Below are 20698 nucleotides of genomic sequence, written 5' to 3'. Positions count from 1 at the left end.
GTACTTTCTCAAACTAATTGTAGTGTTTGATTACTAACCTCCCTGTCTCGGGACTTATAAATCAGACCCCAGAGGAAACGCGGCAAGACGCTCCATCAGGATCCACCGTACATGGGGACCTGCCATACAACACTGACCCTATGAGCCTGAAGCACCCCTGGATAAGACATTACGGACCATGAACCCTCGAACTATCGAATTATTGTAGACCTCAGGACTAAGCTCAATAGATAACAGTCTGAGGATCGATTAAAGGATCCATATCCACTAGAGACACTCGACGGAGTACATTGGGCATTTTGATTAAGGGGGTGAGAAACTCTAGGCCGTTCATTCCCTTGAGGCTACACCCGTGGGTTGGAGGAAAGCCACTACGTGAAATCAATTGCACCTATGGACGTATATAAAGTCCTGGTAAAATAATTTTAAATTTGATCGCACATGAAAGAGACAAAACTGTGATCTTGAAAAAGGTGTTCTTATGAGACAATACACCCAAACGCGTCGACGCATTTGTTATATATGTCAAATTCACGGAACCAGATCCTAAAACTGATCGATTGGATTATGGACACATTGTGATTCCTCTGGATTGACATACCGATGATTATTGATTGAAACCACGGAACTTGGTGTCTCTTTCTGGTTTCTTAAATATCTCCTTTTACTTTGATATAACTGTGATTTTTTGTTTAAGTTTTTATGACTATGTGATATTTTATGGTTTTTAACTGAATTGCTGATATCAATAAAATGTATAGATTGTTATAACATCTTGTTTAGGTGCCTTTATAAATCCCGAGACAGGGAGGTTAGTAATCAAACACTACAATTAGTTTGAGAAAGTACAGTAGTAGTGTCTAAGTGAGCGGTGTATGCATGGATGGTTGAATGAAATGTACCTTTGATCCCAAGGGAAATTGTATTTTATTTGATTCTTTGGCACCCTGTCCCTTGGATTGTTGGGCAATTCCATTTTATCTTTTTCACATATATTGTCATAATGACATCAATCCCCTAGATGTGTCTATCCAACACATCATAGGCCTTCTTGAAACATGCCCTACAGTGGTATGTCCCTGGAAGAGTCCTACGCTTGTCACAAGCCAAACAAGTGATCCTTCCTTGCTAAAATAGAGCCAGCTGGGGTGACAGTTTTCGCTACTGCGCTGCTAAGGCATGGAGCAGCTTGCCTTTCCACATTAGAAACACAACTGAGCTGCTCCACTTCAGGAAATAACTAAAAACTTGGCTATTCATATAAATACTTATCCCAGCCTACAGCTTCAGGTTCATTTTAAGATGGTAGTGTACAGCGCCAGGACACCTCAGGGAGAGCGCTATAAAGGTCTTATTAACATAACATAACATAGGCTACTTACTACACCTCCAAAGATGTGACTTAGCCTACAAGTCTATTAAACTGCATCTTGCTACCATGGCAGCATATCTACAAAATAGACAGCATCTATCACTTTTCAGAGTACCTGCCATAAAAGCCTTTATGGAAGGCCTCAAAAGAATAATCCCTCCAGAGCACCATCTTCACCTGTGTGGAATTTAAACATTGTTCTCACATGGCTAATGGGACCTCCCTTTCAACCTTTACGTAAATGTGAACTGCAAATCTTAACATGGAAAGTTACCTTAGATGTCGAAAGAGCATTGCTTTTTCTACATAGAGAGAACACAAACCTTTCGTAAGACCAAACAAATTTTCGTGTCTTTCTCACCACCACACAAAGGCAACCCCATATCAAAATCTGGGATAGCTAGGTGGATTGTCAAATGCATACAAATTTGCTACCACAAAGCTTAACATACATTATCTGTTACTCCTAAAGCCCACTCTACAAGGAAGATAGGGGCTTCAATGGCATTTTTAGGGAACATTCCCTTAGATGATATCTGCAGAGTAGCTTCATGGTCTACACCGCACACATTCACAAAACACTATTGTATAGATGCGCAAACAAAACAACAAGCTACTGTGGGCCATGCTGTACTCAAAACACTATTTCAAACTACTGCAACAGATACTAGTGGTCGTCACTAACAGGGGGTACTGCTATATAATCTATGCAACAGTGTGTAATCTGCAGCTCATATGCCTCGAACGGAAAATGCTACTTACCAGTATGCATCTGTTCTTGGCATGTAGATCTGCAGAGTTACACACGCCCACCCGGCTACCTTTATCTGTACCAGTATTATCTTAATTAGATACAGCTTACTTGGGCATCCTTCGTCTTTCTTACAAAGCTCCATCATTTCCCTGCTGGCGACAAACAATCTAAGGATGGAGCCGATGCCCATGCGCAATGTGATCCAAAGGATGAGTCACCTATCCCGTGACTTACAAAAACTTTAAGGACAAAAACAAGTGCAAACATCTGGGCCCAACACTAGATGGCGATCTATGCAACAGTGTGTAACTCTGCAGCTCTACATGCCAAGAACAGATGCATACTGGTATGGTAAGTAGCATTTTCCTTATATTCCAAGCCCTTGCAAGTAATGGTGTGCAACCAAAACTTGTTAGGATGATGCACAGTTTGTATATCAACAATGAAGCCAATTCCCTGTAAATGTCTCTCTTTTTGACTACTTTGTGCAGGAGGGGCACACCAAGGGTGCTCCCTTTTGATTACAGCCACTGCAGGTAAACAAAAACAAAATCCAAGTAATTACATGGTGAATTTTCGGAATATGCCAAAAAAACATAACCTGATTCAAGGTGAAAAGAGATCCATGGGTTTAAAAAGGTGTGTTAGTACAAATGTAACAAAGTAAAAAAATGTATGACACTCGCACCCTGGGGTACAAAAAGGACATTTTAACTTTTGTTCTAACCTGAAAGCTCACATAATTTAAGCATCTGGGTGTTGACTTCAAAGGTCATCTCAATGGAAATCGTGCAACTATCTTTATGAAGTTACTTACATACCTTGGCAATGATAACTTTTTTTCAGACTCTTGAGCCCAGCTATTATAAAAATAAAACTCGCATTAAGGTGGTTCAAGCTGCTTATAAGGCATGGCTTCAGATCCGGAGATACCTGCAGATTGGCAAGGTTAATTTTTATACCCCCACCTCTTTTTCAGCATTGCTTCCCTCTATCTTCTTTGATGCTAGTATCGACAGATGGAGACGTAAGGGTATTCAGACTTTGGGAGACTTAGTGGATAGTAGCGGTGTCAGGGCATATTCTTCGCTGATGTCCGATTATGACCTTGCTAAAGCCGACTTTTTTACATGCCTGCAGATTCGCGGCTATCTGCTAAAAAAGAGGGGATACTGTGTGCTTAGCTCAGATAATCAATATGTTAGTAGTTAGGGGGCGGGGAAAGATTGGTATTTTATATCAAACTCTCATCACAATACAAAATGATGATCTCGTGGCACAAAATGCAAAATGGAACACCAGATTGTCCCACGGAGGAAATATTTTACAAGAGTCTATGGAATTGGCTGATAAACTTTTGATATCCTCCTGCCTTAAAACACGACAATATAAAAATATGTTCAACTTATATCATACTGATAGTGTTCATATGTATTTCACATGTCCAGAGCTGAGACCGCTAATAAATTGGATGCAGGTATCTACTATGTATTGCCGTGGCAATGGCTAGATTGTGTATGGCATCACTTTGGTGGCAGAAAGAACCCCCCACTTTTGAAATGTGGCGAGGAAGACTATATGCTATATGTAAGCTGGAAACTAGCCTGTATGCCATTAAAGGCCTACAGAAACGAAGATTGGGCATCCAGATCTGGGGGGCCCTTGCTGAGCATTTAACACCTACAACGGCCTAAAGATGATCTCCAGGATGTTGGTTATGTTGTACCATACATACCTACTCCATTATATTGTAGGTATCCATGAGGCAAAATGTATGTGTGCAAGTTCATTATAGATGGAAGGAAGCATCCGACCTTTATGCTAATATGATATTATATATGTATGGACCGCTCAATATGTCTTATTCTCTTGTGTTTCTTTTTATGTATATGTTTACTTATTGTTATTGGTGTAATAAAAAAAATAAAAAAATGAATATGATAACACTCACAATCACATATCCATTCTCGGTGATCCTGGTGCAGGCTTTTGCAACGCGTAGCTGTTGAGCTACCAGTAGCTCTCCAGCTACCTATACGTAGATCTTCCATATTCAACAAAGCCGACTAAATTCAAACCTCTTGTCTGGTTGCACTAATGTATGCATACAAAAATTAAAAAGTGTGTATTTGAGAGGAAAATGTATGTATTTTCAGATCTTATAATCAGATGTTTGGGAGAAGCTGTTGAATATAAAAAATATATTTAAAGCTGATATTTGAGTGATAACTCATAAGGCATTAGGGTGATTTTTTACTGATAGGAGTGAAGAAATAGATATATAGATTCAGATAAATATGCAGAGACATAACTACATAAAAAGGGTATGTATACATGTCTAAAGAAAATAATAGAGAGATATAAAGTTGTATTGTATGAAGTCCCATATGTGTGGATAGATAGTTTGAACACAGACTTTACAGTCATGCTGTAAGGAAAGCTAAATTAATTGTGTATTTTTATAGATTTTTTAACATTTATTTTAGTTGTATTTTTTCCTCAATATTTCCAATAGCGAAGCACTTATATATACAATCGTTTTAATCCTATTTACATTTTGTGATAGATAAAATAAAATAGAGACCCATAAGTGTCTAATTTATAACTTATATGAAGACTATGCAGTGACCTATATACACCTTAAGCATAAAGTGTTCTATATATATTTGAGCCATAATATTATATCCCTTTCTTAAGTAGACCAAAGAATATCGATATAATTTTAAACTAAAAGTAGTATATATATTAGTACAAAGAAATGCACATATCTAAATACATGAATAGAATCAAATTATACATGTTTAAATACACAGTCATATACATTTGTGTTTGAGGATGGTGGTCATGTAGGAACGGACCAACTCTTGAGTTGTTTTCTTAAGATAAGATAGCTATTGGTCGATCTTATGTGTGGGAGTTCCATAGTTTGGCTGCTTTAACAGAGAAAGATGTACTAACCATGTTTTTTTCTATGCATGCTGGGCTTTTGAGGCGAGGTGCCAATCTGGATCAGCGGTTCCTGTGTTGTATGTATTTGGTGATTTTATTCCTGATGAAAAGTGGCTGTATTCCATGCAGTCCAAGAAAAATAGTGTAGTGACCCCATTCCAGCCTATTGTTTTTTTAAGGTCATGCCAGATGGTAATGAGGGCAGATTCTGTGTTATTTCCTGGATGGCATCCAGTTTGGGAGTCGGAAAGCATGGAGTTATCTTCAATGAATTTGGAGATCTGGTCAAATGCTGCTCTTTCTATAGCTTTGCAAAGAAATGGTCCATTTATAATTGGTTTGTAGTTTTTTTGTCATGTGGGTCCAAGTTTTTTTTATTTTTTATTAATGGGCGTATGTATGCCTTCATTAAGTCAGCTGGAAAGATTACTGCAGTTAAATAATTATTGATGATTCGTCTTACCGGTGTGACAGCAGAGGTAGTTATAAGAAGGTTCTTGAAGGTTTGTGATGGACAAGGGTCAGAAGGGCAGCTGGCTTTGACAAGATTCATAAATTTGCTTTGTGATAGGTGTTTGAAAGAATGCAGAGGCTTGGTTAGCGTAACTGTGGAGGAGATTGTTGGAAATGGGTTGGTGCTAATGGTTCTCCTTTGCTTTAAATAGAAGTCCAATAGGAGTCCAACATGTCTGATATGGTTTTGTAATAATTTGCCAGTTTGTCAGTAAATTCTTCAGTAATGGAATGAGTTCCTTCAGCGCATTTAGGAATTTTATCAAATTCTTTATTTGCACATTTAGCATTTTGATTTCGGACCGAATAGGACCATTTTCTTTTAGCTTTTTTGATTGTTGACATATATATACTGTTACGATTGTTTAGGTGAAGTTTGTCTTGATTGATATTTGTTTTGAGCCTGGTGCTTTGTAGTTTTGCAATGTGTTTTTATCTTTTTTAGTTCTGCATGCCTCAAAGGTGCTTGTTAATTTTTGTCCTGTTTTCCTGTTCTTAGTTGTATTAGGATATCAAAAGCTTCTGAAACCACTCATTAAGTTTTTTAAAAGAATTTATTGTGTCTAGATCTGTGTTGGATGTTAGTTGTGTTTCTAAGTTCTTTAAATTGAGTTTGTGCCGCGGTTGATAGGAGAATGCATGTAAGGTGGCCTTAGGTGTGTGCTGATTTGTTGTGTTTTGTGTTGGAAAGTTACCAGACGGTAGTCTGACCATGTTAATGGAGTAATCATTTGAAAGGTCCCTAGTTCTGGATTCGCAAAAATTACATCTTGGATGTGTCCAGTGATGTTTATGGGGTTGTGGACAATCTGATGTAGGTTTAGTGTGTATATAGGTGAGTGCTGATAGTTCTTGGATGGGCCATTTTGGGTCTGTCAAATCATATGTTTAGTAAGAACTGCTTGCAATTTATAAGACCAAATGTGTTTCAACTGCCACTTATGGTGCCGGTATATGGGGATTTACCAATGCAAATTGTATTCAGAGCTGTTAAAATAATTTTCTGCGCTATTTATTAGCTGTACCTAGATCAACTGCTACACACATTTGTCATTCTGAGGTAGGTTTGAGTCACATTGCAGATATTATAAAATCTGGCCCTTTATTATTATGGCACAAGATATGGAACTCTCCCGAAGCACCTTTTAACCGGGATGTTATCACGGACTGTTTAAAACTGCATAATGTACATTGCATCCCAAGGCTAAGACATATTAAGGAAATGACAGACGAAATTGGTCAACCAGAGTTCTTTTCAAGTCCAGATTGCATGAAGATCACCTCCAGGAAGTTATTAAAAAAGGAATACCTGTCCTATCTGGAGGACAAGCGCTGGTCCGTGGAGAAAGAAAAACATTCTGTCATGGTAAATCACATTATGCTAGAATGTACTGGAATTCAGCCATATCTGTCGTATGTCACACGCCCCTTTGATCGGATGTTACTGACACGTTTCCGACTAGGTATCGTGCATAGGATTATCACATTCCCAATAATGAACGATTGGTCATGTACCTTAGCACTATGTCCTTGGAACGGTAACTCGACACAAGCAGCATTGCATGTAACTTTATTCTGCAGGTTTTATACGTCGCCAAGGAGGTTGTTTTTATTACTGATTTTAGAACAGTATGGTTTAGGACAATGTAGAGTGGCATATATAAAGATACAATGTATGGAAGATGAATTGACGATGGGGTGTGTAGTAAGTTATTTAAAATGTGTGATCAGATTAAGAAAGACAATCAGGTTGTAAAGTAAACATAATCCCCTATCTATTGCCCTCAAACCATTGGTGTTGCAGCAAATGCCATCGTGAATACGGAGAGGAGGCTATCTATTACACCAACACTATGTATTCCAAACCAAGAAGGGGACATTTCAATTATTGTGACTGACGTATTAGAAGCTAGTTCCCATTTGTCATCGTCATATGTAGATTTACCCTGTAGCCAATTGCCTGTGGAGTCTCCTATCACTGTTCAGGGTCCCCCAATTATCCCAACCTTCCCCCTTTGGAGAAAAGGCCTGAGTCACGAAAAATATGCTCTAGTAAGAAGAAAGATACTAGTTCTAAAAATACTAGTAATAACAAACCAGCAAACCATGACTTGGTGACCCCGACTTCTAATCCACAATGTCCAACACTGGGAGTGCCGTGTTGGGTCACCAATATGGTTGCCGATTTACAAGCATCCTTGGAACGGGCCATAGCTATCCAACTCAAACCCTTAGTGTCAAAACTTGACAAACTTATTTCTACTATAAATTCCAGGGGAACAGGAACAACAGCGACTGCTAAACAGTCGAGAAATCCGATAGCTCCTGCTAGTGATGCTCTATCTCAAAATAACCACAGTGCTAGTGTATCCGAAAATAAAAACCCTTTAGCACAGACCTCCAATGCAGGAGCCATACCAACCGCTCAAAAGGTGACACACGCTACACCACAGGCTATGACTAGCTCTAATTCTCAGAGTCATACCCATCAAATAAGGGTAAATCTGAAAAATGATAGAGATAAAGCCACAGCAAAGACAAACAAGCATTTACAATGCAATGGTTTCGCCTTTGGAAAAGTTTGAGCTATTAGAATGTAAATGACAACATTTTTATTTATGTGTTGGTTTTGAAAATAGATAAATAAATGGCATTGTCATTTACAATGCCAATAGCTTAATCTCTTGCAAATGCGAGACCTATTGCATTTGCACCCACACAGAGCAACACACAGAGCCACATGCACCCACACAGACAGAACCACACACACACACAGACGGACGCAGACAGAAAAGCAAACACAGAAAGGGCACACCGCACAGACTCTCACTAGCAGGCAGGCACGGGCAACAGAAAAGTACAGGGAAAGAGACAGATGGATACACGAACAACCAGCGCCAGAACACACCGTGCCGGAAATGGAAGGTCCACTCTCCCCCCTGACCAAGAACGGACTGTGTGGGTCACACTTCACTGGAGACCTCTTTGCCAATATGTGACTGGGTTCGCCCCACCTCTACTAACCATTCAGAGGCATGTGGAGTACGGTGGGTGGGGATGGAGAGGGGAAGGGGGGGACTTGGGGGGGGGAGTCAGGGAAGGGTGGCAGTCATGCTTAAAATAATGATTAGCAACACAAGTCAAGTCAAGTAAGTAAATGTATAGATTACTAAAACTATACACGTACACACCTTCTAACACTGCCTTTCAAGCTGGATCATTAATCAAGTGATTTAATTCCTTCTCAGCACTTCAAAAATAGATGCATAAAGACGAGGTCCGAGGCAGATCACTGTCGGAGTCAACAAAGTCGCACTTACTTTTGTACCGGAGGCATAAGAATGTAAACACGGGGCATCTTAAACGTACAAAATGCAAAGAGAAACAGATATAGAGAATAAGCCAAGTTAGAGCTATTGGCATTGTAAATGACAATTTTTTTATTTATGAGTTAGTTTTGAAAACAGATAAATAAATGGCATTGTCATTTACAATGCCAATAGCTTAATCGCTCGCAAATGCCACACACACCCACAGAGAGCCCCCCCACACAGAGCCCCTCCACACAGAGCCCCCCCACACACACCGAGCCCCCCCCCCACACACACAGAGCCCCCCACACACACACCCACACAGAGCCCCCCCACACACACCCACACAGAGCCCTCACACACTGCGAGCTCCTCCACACACCCACACAGAGCCCTCCACACACCCACACAGAGCCCTCCACACACCCACACAGAGCCCTCCACACACTGCGAGCCCCCCTGTGCAAGTTATACACTGTTGTTAGAGATGAACCGACCGCATAGGTAACCAACAGGTGTAAAAAGGACTTCAAAGGTGACAGACTGGGGAGAGAGATGATGATGTAGGAGTGAGAGAGAGAGGGATTGTGCAGATAAGAGGAGTGTGAAAAGGGTTGTACACAGCAAGAAGTCTGAGAGGGAGTGTGTAGATAATGGGTAGGTTTGAATGGGAGAAGCTCTTTGTGTAACATCAGGTGTACAAGGGATTGTACAGGCAACAAACAAGTGTGAAAGGGGCTGCAAACATGGTGAGGGGTGCATGGGAGAATGAAAGTCACATATGGCAAAGAAACGTGTACCCCCCCACCCCCCTTTGTGGTGCTCTAGGCTCTTGGAGAAGAGGGAGAGTTTGAATTTTATCCTCGGTTGTACAACCATCCAATAGCGTGAGGTCAGATCTGCAGATTGGTGACGCGTCCCAGCACTTGTGAGGCAGCAGTTACACGCATGTAGGTTTGTGTGCATGGATATATCCACAAACAGGCGAGCACTGCACACACAAAGAAGTGAACACTGAACACGGATGTAAATGTGTCGCCTTGTATCTCCACGGAATAAACCCCTGTGGGCAGCACAGGGAAGCAGAGAGCACATCGGCTCCGTGGAAAAGCATATACGGGACTGTGGTCTGTTTGTGGTGTGTACATGTAGCGTGACTAGCGTCTGCCCAAAAGGATGTGGCTGAAAGATCCGTACACGGGTACTGCGTGGGGGGAGGGGGGGGAGCGGGGGGAGGGGCGGTTCACTAGCCCCACTGCACTCCTTCCTTGACTACTACACATGCCTGTCTTCAGGAACACATTACTTACATGTAAGAGTAGTTTTGTACAAAACCTGATGTAGATTCGCGTGCACAGTACACGTGAATTTATCTGCAGGGCCACTGGAATTATGTGGCAGGGGAGCACCAAAATATGTGGCCGGGTTCACTAAATTATGCGCCAAGGAAAGGCAAATATCCGGTGGCTTGTCTGTATGCTAGGGTCGCGCTACAAATCTCTCAGATACATATCGTTTCCAAAGTCCAAGTTTAGCTTAAACCATTCACAAATAATATATATATTTCGATGAGAAAAACCATCCCTTCGCTGTACCTGCCCCCTTTATTATTACACCGCCAACCTGTCTTTTGTTATCCCGCAGAAACCCTTCCATTGTCGGAAAATGCGCACCTTATGTGTTGGTTTTTAAGGTAACACGCAGTTAAACATCCGTGACAGCAGCTTCGCGAGCTGCCGTAGAGAACATACAGAACAGTACACATTCGTATATACAAGGCATTTTATTTTTTCAATGTCATATGAAAGAATTACATAAATCTACAAGCAACCATTCATATAAATAATATTTTAACCGTTGAAGAAAATACATTGGTAAGGTGTATGCAAAGCTATCGATTGTTTAAAAGGTGTGTGCACGTGTATGTACACTGTGTGCTCACTGCGTGTTCTTCCATAGGGCAGTACACATCCTGTCCATTTACACACCTAGATTTATTTTAAAAAGCCGCTCAGGGCTCCGAACATACCTATTCAGCTTCTCGACGTGAAGGTGTCAGGGCAGGGGCCGGCTCAACTGTGTGGGCACTCGCGCTTTTTGTGGCCGCCACAATGCTGCGCATAATGCCCGAAAATCCATCTTTAATATCTCGACATGTAGGTAGTCAGGCTGGGCCCTGAGAATGCCAGGCGTGCCAGGGGGAACAAAGGGTCGCCGAGGCAAAGACTACAGGGGGCAGGAAAGGCACGGACAGCGGGAGGGGGGGCGGGAACGGCACACGGTCAGTGGGAGGGTGGGCGGGAACGGCACACGGTCAGCGGGAGGGGAGGGGCGGGAACGGCACACGGTCGGCGGGAACGGGCACTTACCTGGACTTCCTCCGGCGGCGGTCGGCCGCGGAATGGTCAAAACAAACCTCGACGAGCAAAAAAAATAAACCCCGCCCACCGCCGCACTGACGAGACAAAAGGGGCCGGATGAGAAAAATTCTCCAAAAACGCCCACGAGTCGCCTCGCAGGATGACGGACGCCTCTGTTTGCCAATGGCTAGCGTCCATTTATGGAGCTAGCCAATGGGAAACAGAGGCGGGCCGAACATCCATACTGTTGACAAAAGTTTTCGCCCTGTGCGGAGCACTGCGTGCTCTCGCCAGGTCGAAACCTAAAAAGGGCGAAACGGGGAGTAAAACTAGTGAAACGCTAGATAGAAACAAAACACCAAGAGTTATTTCAAATCAGTTACCATCGATTCACTTACCCCCTGAAGCCCAACCATATGTGGTCATACTTGCAGGAGTACCACCATTAAGTGAAGGGAAAAGAGAAAGGGAGACAGAGTTAAAAAACAAATGCATCCAATGGCTTGCAACTAATAGACCCTTGCCACTGAGTGTTTCATGCGTAATCATGTCGGCCAGAAGAGTAGCATGGATTGGGAGGGGCCCAAAAACTATAGCAGGGGATGTCATAATTTTGAATTTCAGGGATGTCTCAGCCGTAGAGTATATCTGCAATGCCCCATTCACTAAAACAAATACAGAAATATGCTCACTGCACCTCTCATATTTTTACCCCACCCCTAGTCTGGAGCCTTCCCGTCACAGAGGGGTACACTATAACAGGGGATGCGATCCTCCACCACAGAGAATGCCATATGGAGGGGCATTGAGGGAGGGTATGTCTCCATACGGTCCCCTATTCCCATTGCAACCACACTGGAATAGGTTTAGTGTTCTAGAAGAGGTGGATTGACTCAGTTTAAGGGAAAATTCTTCCCCACAAGTTACTAATGAAATTCCTAGAAGGGCTGGGGTATTAGAGGAAAACGTTTCATTATCTACCAATAGGGAGGACTTAACGAGTGATTCACCAGAGAAGATGGGGACTAGCGGTAGCGGGAATGGGGAAGGAGAGGGCTCCGAAAATCCACAAGAAGGATGCTTAAAGTTGATCTCATGGAATATAGCCGGGTTAAAAAACAAGCAACTAACTCCACAGTGGGCCGCCTTTATGGCAACATATGATAATAATAATAATAATAATAATATATGCCTTATGCAAGAGACCTGGGCACTGGAAGAGAGCACTAGCTCGACTTTCGCAACATTTGATATCTTGGCAGTGTCTACGGGAAGAGGCCGTCCATCGGGTGGGTTATCAATTTGGATAGGCGCCCACCTGGGTATCCAGGCGACCGAAATACAAACAAACCCTTTGTATATACAGTGCGTCTTATTAAAATCTGCAAGCAAACCCAAAGTAGCAATAATAAATATTTACTCGAGGCCATCCAGGAATGCTCAAGAATCTGACACAATTAAAGCCCTGAACTCCTTTATCCAGGGGCTAGACCCCTCTATGTCAATAATTCTTGGGGGAGACTTTAATTGTCAATTCGAGCCACTGGGTAGCCTGGAGTTGGGTGAGCAAGACGAAGTTGACGCACTTTGGCATATTCCAGAGCCCAATACTACTTCAGTCAGGGCCTGGACTCCTTTAGCTCTTCAAATAAAATCCTTCTCCCTTGAAACATCCCTGCGGGCGTGCAATGGGAGATTGGATCCTGATTGCCCAGCCACAGCCACGTTCAACCGAGTAGGCCAAACATCCATCATTGACTATCTCATGGTGGATGCTAAGAATTGTGACAAGCTAAAGGAATTTAGGGTCGTACAAAGACACAATAGCGACCACAATGCCCTGGTCTTAACTCTTAAGCCGGGGTCCTTCGGTCTAACTAACCCTGAACCCAAACCCGCTGCGATGATGCCTCCCCTCATGTTGGCTAACAATAGAAGGAGGGTTAAATGGCCCCACCTAGCAGATTCACCATCCCGGCTAGCAAAAATTTACCAACTTGCAATCCCACTCATAACCCAGATGGGTGACTCACCCTGCAGGTATCAGGCAGTGGAGACACACAGGCAGCTAGTCACGGCACTAGGGGACGTGTTCTACCCTGTAAGTGGAACTAAAAGACGTGTCCCGAAATCTCACCCCTGGTTTGATGATGCATGCAAAAAACTAAAAAAGGAGCTACTTGCGGCAATCAAATCTAATGACAGAGTGAATATCAGGGCAACCAGACTGCTGTATAAAAAGGAGCTCACTAGGGGCAAGAGGGAGTGGGAAGAAGCCAGGTGGGAAGAACTGAGAGGCGCCCTCCTGGCAAAAGATGCCAAACTATTCTGGGCAATAGTTAATTCTGGTGCGAAAGAGGGAGGGGAGGCTCTCCTACCAAACATAGCTCCGTTAGTTTGGGAGGCACACTTTGCTGCGCTTTACACTAGCCCTGAGACTGACACCAGTGAACATTTAAATGAGGTAGAGATATCGGTGCCAGATGATGCCTTCCGGATGCCCTGAGCCCCAGACCTCCCGCACGAGTATCGACTGCGGGGGGCCTCGGACTTGGGCTATCCGATAGGTCAGTGGGATGCCAGGGCGAGGGTGGACCCCGGAGACATAGAGAGTATCTCAGTTAAAGAGGTGGAATTGGCGATCATTAGGCAGCTACCTAACAAAGCCCCAGGCCTTGATAGATTACCTGGAGATCTTTTCCGCTCCCAGCCAAAAATGTGGGCGACGTATTTGGCTGTTTTATTTAATGCGGTCCTTTGGGGGGCTAAGTTACCGGACACCTGGGTAGGGGCCGAGATTGTCCCAATTTTTAAGAAGGGCTGCCCTTTAGTGCCATCAAATTATCGACCGATTAGTCTCTTGGATACTTCGCAGAAGTTAATGGGCCGAGTCCTCCTGGATAGATTGCTGGGGTGGATGGAGGAGCATAAAGTATTGACTACCCTTCAGGTCGGCTTTAGAGCTGGAATCTCGACCCTGGACCAAATTTTTAGGCTGCAGGTCCTATTTTGGAAGACAGCAAGAGTAGAGGGTGGCAGCCTCTACCTTGTCTTCGTAGACCTGCGGGCCGCTTTCGACCTCGTCCCCAGGGAGAGTTTATGGAGGGTCTTGAAGAACTAGACCTCCTTCCCTATCTATTAGACGTCCTGAAGCGTTTCCATGCAGGGAACTACGCCCAGGTGAGATGTGGGAAGAACGGGGAACTATCAGCTTGCTTCCCCGTGACCAGAGGCGTACGCCAGGGCTGTGCCCTGGCTCCCACGCTCTTTAGTCTTTATATAAATGGCCTGGTGGGTGAATTGGACAATGTTAAGGACAGTGACGCTCCATGGTTGGCCACTGGTCGGGTGCCTGCTCTGATGTTCGCAGATGACACCTTGTTGTTGTCTCGAACATCATCAGGTATCCAGAGGGTTTTGGACGGTTTCGTATCATTCTGCGCTTCGAGGAGATTGGAAATTAATTTAGCAAAGACGAAGTTTATGATTTTTCACCCCCCAAAGCGCACACGCCCTAACCCTGTATTAAATGGTGCCCTGCTGGAAAGGGTGAGAACCTTTGTATACCTGGGCGTCACCCTGACTGAAGATTTCGGTTGGGGCCCACAGGTATCCAAATTTGCTCTGAGATTTTTACAGATCGTAGGAGGCATTGGCAAGTTCCAGAGAACAACCCTGTTTAAGCCACTTGCCCCAGCCCTTGAAATTTACGGGACACAAGCTAGGCCAGCTGTGACGTACAGTGCAGAAATCTGGGGCCATATGAGCACACCAAGCCTTCTTAAGGTGGAACAGGCCTTTATGAGGAACTTGGTAGGCCTCCCCCAGAGCACCCCGCTCACAACCCTGAGACTAGTTTAGAGTCCATCTCAGAACTGCTAGCTGCTCGACCTATCCTGTATTGGAGAAGGCTTTGGACGGTACCTGAGCTCGAGGATTATAGAGCTGAATTCACTGCAGTTTGGGGGCAGTTGAAGAACAAGAACATTCCATGGCTAGCCCACATTAAAACCCTTGTACATCAAATTGGTATGCCCCAATTATGGGAGACCCCGGAGAAGAGCTGCCCGGAAGTGAAGAGAATAGAGCTCCCTGAGACATTACAACCTAAGTCTGCTGTATAGCTCGACAACTTTGGGCAGATTGTCTACAGAATTTTTGCAGGTAAAACTCGTGTCCAAGAGGGAGGAGTTTTTGGACTTAATACAGCCTCCCCTTGCAAGGAAACTCTATAGACAATTAAGACATGGATGCCTACCTATTGGGGCATTCACTTGTAAATGGGATGGACGAAAGGAGGGAACTTGCCCAGTCTGTAACAATATAAAAGAGGATATAGTCCACGTTTTATTCTTCTGCCCAGTTTATAGTATAATACGGAGATGCTGGTTGGCACCGTTATGCAGAAGTCTTGGCCTAAGGCAATGTGTACAAGCTGTTAGAATTTTAAGATATGACACCTCCCCTCTTATTGTGTTTGCGGTTTCACAGTTTTTACATGGTATGTGGCGCAGAAGGCTCACTTTAATGAAATGCGATAAATCGTAATTAACTGTGATGTTTGCTACCTTACCTTTGATAACTTACTGTTTAATAATTTTTAAACCATGTATTCTTAATTATTTATCTATTTTATCTTGTGTATGTACATATTTTATCTGTGCTTTTATGGTCTATGACCGCAATAAAGTTATCAATGAATGAATATTGCCCTCAAAATGTATTTTTATCTGTGCGTTTATGTTTTTCAAATGAAATACAAATAAAGTAATTTGACTTGACTTGACTTGAAGTATGGTCTGTAAACTCCTCTCATCCGGCGGAGTTCACGCAGTTTTGTCCACTCCATGCTCTGCTTGGAGCTCAGACTTAAGGAAAAACTCCACCAACTTCCATGTGGTGCTGCACACACAGTCAACATTAAGCCTCCAAACCCTACCGTACTCAGTTTTTGTTGTCGTAAACCACAGGAATCCCTGTTTGCCGTAAATGCTTCCAGAAAACGACAAAAATATATATTTTGGTAAAAAAAACAGATATGCATTGTGGGCTGAGCACATTATCTAAATTAGCAGGCGAGTGATCAACTCAGTAGTCTCACTCAAAGAGCCCACACAACTGGAGAGTCATCTTGTTGTATTCTACGCATTTATCCTGGTAATTTTTCCTGGAATATAATCCTTCCTCTGTAACACTACAAAACATTGATAACGCCTTAACATCATTTTATTACATAATGATATAGTACAAAACCATAAGTGGAAACAAAGTCCAAAGTGACGGATGAGCTCTCTTTGTAAAAGGGGCACAGACATTTATACAGATCATGTACTAAAGTGTAGGGTTTACAATTGTGACTCCTGCTAGAGATGAGGGGAACTGGAGGTTGGATGGGGAGTATGCCTTGGTTGCACAATATCAGAAGTTGGTAAAATAGAACTATTGCTGTAGATTAACCTGAAAGCCAGAGTTGGTGTTCACAAAGGAAAGGTACTTACTTTGTAACACTGAGAGGGAACTTTAGTAGGGTGGGTGTAACTCACGTAATTCGCTGTAGCATAATCATGCGGATTTACCCCAAAAGTCTGCATGATTGTGCAGAATTAAGTGACCAGAGTAATTCTGCATTCAGCTCTATTTTCTTAGCGCAAAAAATGCCCCCTCACATCCAAAATGGACGTGAGGATGCATTTTGCAGTAAATGCAACAGAAAACAAATAGTGAGCAGTGGCCCATGCTCGCTAAATGTGCACTTGGGGTAGGATTTCCACTCCAACTTATTCCCATCATTTAGCACTTATTTCTTAGAACAAAATGCACCCTTGCCTCCAAAAAGGATGCAAGAATGTGTTTTGCACTAAGAAATAGCGCTATATGCAACAGAAGACGAATAGCGAGTGTGAACAGCCACTCATGCTCACTAAATGTTCTCTCGCCGTAGGAATTATTCCCCCACAAATTACTCTTTAACTATGTTCGTGGTAATTCTGCTTCAAACAGTAACTCAGAATTACCAACATTACCCTGGTTACTCCAATGTAGGTGAAATTCTACCCAGACCTTGACTTTAGCAATATATTGGGCATCCAGAATTCTAAATTCTGAGTAATAATTTACTAAATGCTCATGGCTTGATTTAGAGTTTTGCGGGCAGGTACACCATCACAAATATGACAGCTATTGGCTCCACTTTATTACAAGTTCGTTATATCCTAATGCACTTGTAATAAGGCGGATGGGATATCCGTCACAATAAAAAAATTGTAATAAGTCGTATAGAATATCTGTCACATTTATGACAGTGTACCCGCCCCCCAAACTCTAAATCATGCCCTCAATGGTTAGGAACTTTAATCTCAAATCTGGTCTGTTGCCCACAGATTTAAAATGTTCAATTTTGTTCTCATACATTCAGAGCTTACCAGGATTCAGGGTGATATTTTTGCCCACAAATGTAATGCTTCTCGTTTACCTGAAACCATGAAAATCATTCTGCAAGGCAACTGAATTTTATTCTCAGTTGTTAATCTAAAGGAAGTTATGGGTCCTACACAGCACAATTGCTTGAATTATGTCCACTGCTATTGTAGTCTTCTGTAAGAACATTGTAGAAAAGTCATATCCATCCATACCGGTCTTCAAAAGACTTCTGCTAACAGCCCTCTCACTTTTTGCCTTGCAGGTTTTTCTAAGCACCAGGCATGGTTCTTGGGTGCTAACACGAATTTCCAATGGGGGCAACCCTATCGACATGATGCTTTCTACTCGATTTCAGTTCTGGGTAATGGATCAACTCCCGGTGGCTGTGGCCCTCTCGCTCAATAATAAGAAGATGAATGAGTGGTTCAACCATGCAAACTATGGGTTGCAACCTCAAGACAGGTAGTAATCTTAAAGTGCACCCTTGACACAAACAGGAATTCTGTCTATTCACATTGCAATTGTTGCATCCTATTGTTTTATATCCATTTCCCAGGTTTTTTTTCTTTTATATTGTATATCTCGACAGAATTGTGCAAAAAGTACTTGACTACTAATTAAAAGAATTTGGTCTGTGGGTATAAGAGCACTCACTACATGGCACTATGACACACGTGAGGTTAGACTATTCTGGAATCTGGAACATACGATAGCCACATAGTGATAGGAATGATTGATTCCTATCTCAGGTTGCTGTTCGCAGCCCCAGTTAGCTGACCTGACTAATGATCTGTTAACAGTAAGAATGTCTTTAGCTTGCAATAGGGGGGTTAGCTGTTTGTCAGTTTAGTAACATGCTGCAGGCATCAGTTTCAATGAAGCTAGTGTAGAGAAAACATGCAGTGACCCACCACTGGAGTCTGTGGGTGAGTGATCTCACATCCTGTGATGATGTCAGTGTTTCAGGTTGTGTGATTTACCTTCAGCTACCCATGTAACGACACGGTTAGGAGTGAGAACGTGCCAACATTAGAAGAAAAGAGATCTTAGTTGCGGTGCTGCACAGTCCCCCTCTTTTGAAAAGTGTGAACAACGAGCTCGCTTGAAAGAGGTCTAGCACCACTGTTGACAGACCTGCAACAGCTAAGGGCCTCATAATAAATGAAAAAACTGGATACAAGCTGCCAGGTTTTGAAAGGCTGCATTGATGCCTACTGTTCACAGGATCAGCTTTCTAAGGAGGACTCATGCCAAAGGATAGTTTGTAAATATAAAGCATTTGAATCTGAAAAGCATGCCAGTGAACTCTGATTGAAGCAATTGCGTGCCCACATAGATTCTACCTAATTCATTGTGACTGGGAACTTGATTTGTACAGCAGCACATATGAACTATGGGTGGGATTTCTGTATTTTAAGTGTTTGAGATACTCTGCCACTATCAGGTACTCTTTGCCCATCACATTGACTTGAATAGACACACCCAGTCCTCCTATCCCTGCCTTGTGACCCTCCGTACTAAGGATTATCTCCCTCCAACCCCTACCAACCCCATGAAGACCCGCCTTCTGGTACCAAGCAATGGGGAGTACAGGGTGATGCTCAAGATGGAGTCAGACTTTGCCATTTCTCACACAAATGCACAACAATGCTTGCTGTGTACTGCAGTCCAATGCTTCCTATTGACTTGCACTGGAAATCACTCTCCTTTTTGTCAAGTACGCGCACACCCTCTACTTTCTGCTGCGAGTTTAATAGTTTAATATCTGAAATGTTACATCTGTAGGCATGGTCTTCAATTATTGTATCATGTGTTTCTGAAAGGGAAGACTCTGTGCCCCTTGCCATACCCATCAGCCTACATTACTCCCACAGGCCTTGTTACTCCTGCCTTATGTGTTGGAACCCAGCATTCGACATACAGTTTGCCTACTGGTGTACTGTAGGGAGGGGAACTGGTTGGGATTCCTTGGCTTTAAAGTGACCCTGGAATGTTGTCGTTTCATCTATCACTGGTGTAATGGGGGCCTGTTCTTGCTAAATTGGGGCATTCTTCAACACAGTTTGGGTACTCCTGGCATAATTCAGACCCCTGCTTGACATTTCAGTGTGCCACTTTGTCACATTTAACAAAATACTGTGGAAGAGAGCTGTTCTAACCCCCCCTTTCCACACCATTTTATTGACACTCCTGATGGAGGCATCTACAAGCCTAGCTCCCTGCTTACCAATGTGAACTGACGATTTTTTATTTTATAAAGAAAGAGCAAGCAATAAAAATAAAGTGGAATGTAATCGTAGTAGCCCACTGGGTGTGTGTTTAGAGACTGTAGGTTTCTCTGGAGGCACTTGTGATTAGTTTGGGCAATAAATAAAGTCTGATGGCCATGTTTGAGCAGTGTTTGGGACATAGATGTACATTTTGACATGTTTATTACGTCTATTTGATTACCCCTTTTCTTGACGGCTGACTGACGTCAGTCATTTACCAGAACATATCATTTTAATTATAATTAAGTTGGAAAATATGCTCTACCAATTGCATTTTATCCTGCTCCTGTGTTGTCTAATACAATCGTTGATCTGTTTCGATGTCTGGACAGGGTAGCGTAGAGTACATGGGCATTTGATGCAATAATTCACATGACTGGAATTATAGTTTGAGAAGTTCATGATTTATTTTCTTAGATTGAAATAATTTGGTGTTGAGTGCACAACTATGACTGACACAACACCTGCACTACTTGAAGAGGCCATTAGTAGATGGAAGGTCCCAGATTTTAATGATACAGGGGTCCGTGTCAGTAAATCTGTGGTCACATACAACATGGCCTCTAATTCTCTGTCTCTGTTTGAGTGAAGTATACAACAAAGTGATGAATGGAACTTTAAATTAATTCCAACCACTGGTAATTACTTGATGCCACATCCTCATACTTTGTTATTTTGCCCACCATGCCACATCAGGTTGAACTCAGCCACTTACAAATCAGTCTTGACCCTGCTCTAATTGGAACAAT

At 42.7% G+C, this 20698-nt stretch overlaps 1 protein-coding gene across 1 annotated transcript in view; it reads left to right on the top strand.

Moving 5' to 3' along the window:
* Nucleotides 1-20698, top strand: part of LOC144775607 (dimethylaniline monooxygenase [N-oxide-forming] 2-like) — a 283147-nt gene that overhangs the window by 165078 nt on the left and 97371 nt on the right. Inside the window, exon 6 of the mRNA XM_078659238.1 lies at nucleotides 17942-18141. Within this exon, the coding sequence (XP_078515364.1) occupies nucleotides 17942-18141 (200 nt within the window). The remainder of the gene's footprint in view (nucleotides 1-17941; nucleotides 18142-20698) is intronic.

The sequence above is a fragment of the Lissotriton helveticus genome, chromosome 1_1 (assembly GCF_964261635.1).
Source record: "Lissotriton helveticus chromosome 1_1, aLisHel1.1, whole genome shotgun sequence".
Lineage (NCBI taxonomy): Eukaryota > Metazoa > Chordata > Amphibia > Caudata > Salamandridae > Lissotriton > Lissotriton helveticus.
The sequence above is the reverse complement of the archived record's forward strand: the minus strand, read 5'-3'. Positions and strand labels throughout refer to the sequence as shown.